At 50.4% G+C, this 6,542-nt stretch overlaps 2 protein-coding genes across 2 annotated transcripts in view; both read left to right on the top strand.

Moving 5' to 3' along the window:
* The window catches only part of NTPase (ectonucleoside triphosphate diphosphohydrolase NTPase), a 5,376-nt gene extending 2,429 nt beyond the window's left edge, over positions 1-2,947 (top strand). Inside the window, exons 3-8 of the mRNA XM_013311896.1 lie at positions 54-197; positions 429-517; positions 1,484-1,647; positions 1,748-1,845; positions 2,089-2,735; positions 2,816-2,947. Coding sequence (XP_013167350.1) covers positions 54-197; positions 429-517; positions 1,484-1,647; positions 1,748-1,845; positions 2,089-2,735; positions 2,816-2,947 — 1,274 coding nt within the window. The remainder of the gene's footprint in view (positions 1-53; positions 198-428; positions 518-1,483; positions 1,648-1,747; positions 1,846-2,088; positions 2,736-2,815) is intronic.
* A 1,264-nt stretch (positions 2,948-4,211) lies between these two features.
* On the top strand, positions 4,212-6,156 carry LOC106117650 (collagenase-like). Its single transcript, XM_013312041.1, has 5 exons — positions 4,212-4,454; positions 4,581-4,848; positions 4,958-5,047; positions 5,418-5,593; positions 6,014-6,156. The coding sequence occupies exons 1-5, from the start codon at positions 4,239-4,241 to the stop codon at positions 6,113-6,115; spliced, it is 852 nt and encodes a 283-aa protein (XP_013167495.1). The 5' UTR covers positions 4,212-4,238; the 3' UTR covers positions 6,116-6,156.
* The last annotated feature ends 386 nt before the right edge of the window (positions 6,157-6,542 follow it).

Below are 6,542 nucleotides of genomic sequence, written 5' to 3'. Positions count from 1 at the left end.
GGCGGTGTGGCGGCGAACTGTACGCGGGTGTCGCGGGCGCGATGTATGCTCAGGACTGCTGGCGGGTCAGCCGCGCTGGTTGGACGGGCTGGCCAAGAGTCTGGGTTACGAGAGTGCGCACCATTACGCCGTGGTCATCGATGCAGGCTCCTCCGGCACCAGGGTGCTCGCCTACAAGTTCCGTGTTCCCTTCGCAGGTACACACCAGATACACCCACACATTATTTTATACATTACACTATGCCTAAATACATACAGAAACATTAGCCTTATTAAGATGTCAACGTTTATGTTCCCTCACTAATCATACTGTTGCTTGACTAAAAGTAAGTAGGTACTGTGAGGAATTAATCAGAGGAGCGAGCTAGTTTTTGTATCATATTACAAGTGCTGTCATATTACACATCCTTGATACGATTTGATTACAGTATTCGGTGAGCCGAGCTTGGACCTGGTAGAGGAATACTTCGAGCAATCCAAGCCAGGTCTGTCTTCATACGTGGACGATCCAGAGAAGGTAAGTACTTGACGCATTATCACAATCTTTACAACATAAGTGTGTCCCACTGCGGTCGGGTCTTTGTGATAAGTACTCGTTTAGTCGATTTTAAATACAAACACAAGTAATGATGAATTGATCAGTGGTAGATCCCGCGACAACAGTATAGTTGTGTACACGCATCGTCCGGTTCCACCGGTGAAATACCGCGACCACACACACACAAGATAGGCTCAGTGACCACTTGTAGTACATGGCAAGACGCCCCCCCCCCGCTTTGGTTTTTATGTAGTAATTCATAATTATCATTTTTAATCATGTCACAAACACGAAAAAAAATTGGCTCATACTCGTCTTTATTACATAAGACTGCATGCACACTTAAATTGCTTGTGAATTATGTATTATGAGAAATGACAACTAACGACTACGTGACAATAACCTGAGCCACCCTCCCGCTTCTGTGATTGACTGTATGGGTAAATTCTAATTCTAATTAAAAAATCCAGCCGGCGAGAATCAGCGTCAACATGGAGTTGGAATGTATCAGAGGCGCGTGTGTATGCATGTGTGTGTGTTTTTTTTTTATTTTTTTATATCACAAGGTGGCAAGAGCGGCCACCTGAAATCGCTGAAATAGCGAAGTGACCGTTGCCCATAGACATACGCCATTGCATATGCGTTGCCTACCTTTAATCGACGGAGGAGAGAATGCACATAAATAAAATATTTTCCCTTTCCATGCATCCTCTCATCCGGAAAGTCCACTTCCACTTCCCATTCTTTCCTTATAAGAAATAGGATAGGAAGGGAAAGAGGACTAATTTTGGCCTCCGGGACGCACACTCATCAGACGAAACGCGGAATTGCTTCCACTTGACGCCTGTCTTCTGTGTGGTCGTGGTATTTCACCGGGCGAGCCGGGCCGATTCGTGCGAAGATGTTAAAGCGGGCTCTACCACTGACTGTGTGTGTGTGTGTTAGGGCGCGGAGAGCGTGGTGAGACTAGTGCGCAAGGCGGAGGTGCTGACGCCGGTGGCGGAGCGTTCGCGCACGCCGCTCCTGGTGCGCGCCACCGCCGGCCTGCGTCTGCTGCCGCCGCACAAGGCGCAGCGCCTGCTCGACCACGTCGCCCGCGCGCTCGCACGGTCAGCCACCGCCGCTACCTTCTTCTATTGCTTTAATACGTCATTGTCTCGGACGTGCACGAGCGGTGCTCGGAGTTGCAGTCGTTGTCTCGCGTTGCAGGATGGGGTACGCGGCGGCCGAGGGCGGTGCCGACGTGCAAATCATGGACGGGTCCGATGAGGGCGTCTTCATCTGGTACACCCTCAACCTGCTGCATGGTGAGTCTCGCAGACGCGGCGCGGCGCACCACCCGCTACGACGCCGTCAAACATCGGAACGAGGTTTTTCCGATTGTCAAATATGATAACGGCTTGTTGTGACGTACGTCAGGAACGGTGGGTCGCCGTCGACTATTTTGCGTTAAATAAATGTTAAACGAGTATTTTGCATTGTAAAATCGCCCCAAACCTTTTCCGGCGATTCGTCGCCTTCTCACGCCTATGTGTGTGTCCGTGCCTCAGATCTGATGTCGGGCGAGACGATGGCCGCGCTGGACCTGGGCGGCGGCTCGACGCAGATCACCTTCCAGCTGGAGGCGGAGGAAGCGGATGAGGCGGCGCGCGCCGAGCCCGCGGACACTCGCGTCGTGCGCGCCGGCGCCGCCAACCGCACGCTCTACACGCACAGCTACCTGCGCCTCGGCCTGCTGGCGGCGCGCCACGGCGTGCTGCGCCGCGAGGCCGCCGCCGACCGCGACAACTTCACCACCGTCTGCGCCGACCCCATCGTGCAGGCCGAGCCCTGGACCTACGCCAACCGCCGCCACCTCGTCAGCGGCGCGCCGCGCCCGCCCGCCATGAAGCGCGAGGCCGCCTACGAGCGCTGCCACGCCCTCGTGCGCGCCCACACGCTGGCCGAGCTGGGCCGCCCGCCGCCGCGCGCGCCGCCCGCCGCCGCCGCCATGAGCTACTTCTACGACGTGGCGGCCGACGCCGGCCTCATCGACGTGATGGCGGGCGGCCGCGTCTCCGTGGCGCAGTACCGCGCCGCCGCCGTGCGCGCCTGCTCCGCCGCCAACGTGGACCAGCCCTGGGCCTGCCTCGACCTCACCTTCGTCACCGCGTTGCTGCACGACGCCTACGGCATCCGCGACGACGACAGCGTCTCGGTCGGTGCTCCCCCCACCCCCCCCTCACCGTTCGCCTACGAGCGCCTAGCGCCTTCTACATTGTGTGTTTCTTTTTTTAGTTGTTCAAGAAGGTGAACGGGCACGAAGTGTCGTGGGCGCTGGGGCTGGCCTACACCACGGTGCGCGCCCGCCTCGCCGCCGCGCCCCACGCGCCCCACGCGCCCCCCGCACCCGGCGCGCCCGCCGCCTAACCCCCCGCGCGGCCGGTGCGGCGGTGCGGCGGTGCGGCGGTGCGGCGGTGCGGCTCTGCGGCTCTGCGGCGGTGCGGCTCTGCGGCGATGCGGCGGTGCGGCGACAACATCCCAACACTTCTATTGATGTATTATAGAGATTTAAATATAAATATACAAGTTTCCAATGCAAACGTGTCGACGTGTGCTGTGATCAATACACACTTATTTTCTTATATTATTTAATAGTGACAATTGTGTATGTATGTATGTATGTCGTGCTCTCATGTGTTGCAACTCCAATGTATGTATCGTGACAATATTGTACATTTGTGTCGCGTAATGTTTTATATTTGCACTCGTACACCGACTTCACTTTCATTTATATGTTTATGTTTATTTTACGAGTATTATATATACAATTGAATCTTAAGCTATTTACTTGTAAATTCTTCCAAAGTTTAATAAAATGTTGATAAATATTTAAAGCTTTTATTATATGATAACCATTTTTAAAGTAGGTATTAAGTAATTCCCTTGCCTTTTTTTAATGCAGTGTAACTAAACTAAAAAAATAATAATAATAATATACAAAGTGACGATCTAGAATTCGCGCAACAGACCTGGTTCCCCTCACCTCCCTACCAGTGCCAGTGCCAGTGCCAATGCCTGCGGAAGAATAAACCAAATACAACGATGTTAATCAGAAGGAGCGGCCTTATCCTGAGTAGATTTCGTTGATTCCAACTTTATCGTATTGATAATAATTAGTGAAGATATCAATCATTTTTATACTGACGGCGAACAGAAATATATCTTGAAATCTTACTAATATTATAAATGCGAATGTCTGGATGGATCGATAGTTGTGTGTATCTCGATGATGGTATCTCGTGAACGGCCGCATTTTTTTTTACATTTTTGTAAACCTGTACACGCTGTTGTAGGTACCGCTGGAAGAACATACATACACAACCTTTTATTTCTCTTTAGCATAGAAGCGTCATAATCCTATATTATATATAGCGGAGCTCGAGTTGTTCCGCATTTAGCCTCTCAGCCTCCCGTATAGGGCCTATAGAGCCAGCTATAGGGGTAAAGTTGACAAGAATTTGTTCTGATTGAATTAAGGGCGAGCGCTATCAATGTAGGTAATCAATCACACCACGATCTATCGGTTAATTATTTAGATATAATTCCGCGAGTCCCTTATCATGAATGTCTTAGTGGCTTGATGAAACAGATAACACTAAAATCACTATAAAACAAGGCAATAACAAGTGAAGTAGGTATTTATCGATCTGTTGTTGCGATGAAGTTAGTGCTAGCGAGTCTCTGCTGCTGCCTGGGGGCGCTGGGAGCGCTGGGGGCGCTGGTCGAGCCCTACGAGCCCCTGGAACTGAACTACCACGAGCGCATCGGCATCCCCCTCGCCGACTCCCTCAGGCAGGCGGAGCTCGCGGCTGACTTTGATGGCAGCAGGATCATCAGCGGCTCGCAGGCCGCACTCGGCGCCTACCCTTACATGGTGAGATAGACGAGAACGACGAGACCTAAAGTATAAATGACAAATAATCTGAAAAAGTGGTTTTACGCTTTCAATAAATTAGATTCTACAAGTACAATTGTTTTTTTTATATGTATCGTGTCGTAGGCAGGGCAGATCATGACGCTGCAGAACGGCCGCGAGTCTATCGGCGGGGGCACTCTGATAAGCAACACGCGGGTGCTGACCGCGGCGCACAACTTATTCGACGGGCGGCAGATGGTGCGCCATGTGACCGTCGTGCTCGGCTCCGTGCACATCTTCTCCGGCGGCACCAGGATCACCTCCAACAGGATGGAACTGCACGGCAGCTACAACACCGCCACCTTACACAACGATATCGCCATCATCACAATCAACTGGGTTAACTATAGCAGTTAGTTTTTTTTTTTTTTAATCGAATTTTGGTTCTGAAACAAAGATTCCTTTAAAATGCGTTCAATGTCCTCCATGATGTATATGTTTAGTACCGTGAATGGTTTCAGACACCATCCGCAATATCGGGCTGGCGTCGGGCAGCAACACGTACGCCGGCGCGTGGGCCTGGGCCGCCGGCTTCGGCAAGACCAGTGACGGTGAGCTATGGCATGCATCACTACTCACACCACATTATAGTCGCTTCTTGTTTAGGACAGCTTGGAGCCCCTCGTAGGGGTCGTGTATGTGCCCACGACACACAACACGGATGAAATTGATACTGTTATGTTTGACAACAATATCGGGACCATATTGTAAACAAACCTCGCATCAGAATAGGATAGTAATCGCTTTGAAATACAACGATAAGTTCGAATAATAAAAACAAATGTTCCTGGCCCTCGTCTTCACGTGGCCCTATTCTAATTTTTTTTTTTATGTGTATCTGTAAGGAAATAAATGGCCTTATTATTGTTATAAAGCGTTCCAAGTTTTATTAATTTTAATTTGTGACGGGCGATCATTCAGTGGCACCGGCGAGCCCGAACCTGATGCACGTGCGCGTGCAGGTGATCACAAACGACGTGTGCCGCAACACCTTCCCCGGCAACTTCGTTATCGCCTCCACGCTCTGCATCAGCGGCGCCACCGGCAACATCTGCACCGGAGACTCCGGCGGCCCGCTCGTCGCCAACAACCTGCTCGTATGTCCTCCCACCTGCCTTGTACTTCTACCTTACTGCTGTATCCTCTCACTGCTTCACCTACTCCTCCATTTATTCTCATTGAATTTAGAAACATGTTACCACCAACCAGAGATATTGTAAATAAAGTAACCGAGGATTCGTCATTCCGCGGTGGTGTCTGTGCTCGTTGGCCTGAGAGGGTGTGCGCCGACAGCCACTCATTCATTGATTTACAGCTAAATGCACAAAGGAATGAATATCTTTTGCATCTTCATCATTTGTAAGTGTCTGTATTTTTTTTTTAAATATCTTCAAAAGACTGATATTTTCCAGCGCGATAAATTCGTTCTCGTCTTTGTTATCTGTTTGATGTGTATTCAAATGCAATTGTGAACAAAGTGAAGGAAAGTGAAGGATATTCGCTTGATGATGTTACAGATCGGGGTGACGTCATTCGGCGGGGGACAGTGCGACGCGCGCCGCCCCTCCGGCTTCGCTCGCGTCAGCTCCTTCAACTCATGGATCAGAGCGCGCATGTGATGCCGCACACCGCAAAAATAAATTACTGCTTACAAAAACTATATTATTACTTATCAAATTACTAAACCTCCCTATCGCCTCCTTTTGTATCCTTTACAGTCAGAAATGTCATATATAGTTTCCCGCCCGATAGTGGAACCTCCCAATGTGTTCCACAATTTTACAGTTTTTCTTATACACTAGATACTCGTACTTGTATCACAAGGCGCAGAAAGCAGTCGTCCTAAGCGATTTGATACTATTGTCTGAGTGCTGCCGGGGCACAACCTGGCCTCCTACCAACTAACATAATACTATATCTATTTCTATACTTATACTAGCTGTCGCCCGCGACTCTGTCCGCGCGGGATTACAAATAGATACGCCTCGGGGAAGGCACGGTAGTTATGTGGGATTCTCTCCCCGAAAGGGAGCATACCCACTAAAT

Source organism: Papilio xuthus, unplaced genomic scaffold (genome assembly GCF_000836235.2).
Source record: "Papilio xuthus unplaced genomic scaffold, Pxut_1.1 DF827679.1, whole genome shotgun sequence".
Classification (NCBI taxonomy): Eukaryota; Metazoa; Arthropoda; class Insecta; order Lepidoptera; family Papilionidae; genus Papilio; species Papilio xuthus.
Note: the sequence above shows the minus strand (reverse complement) of the source record. Positions and strands in the feature narration are given on the sequence as shown.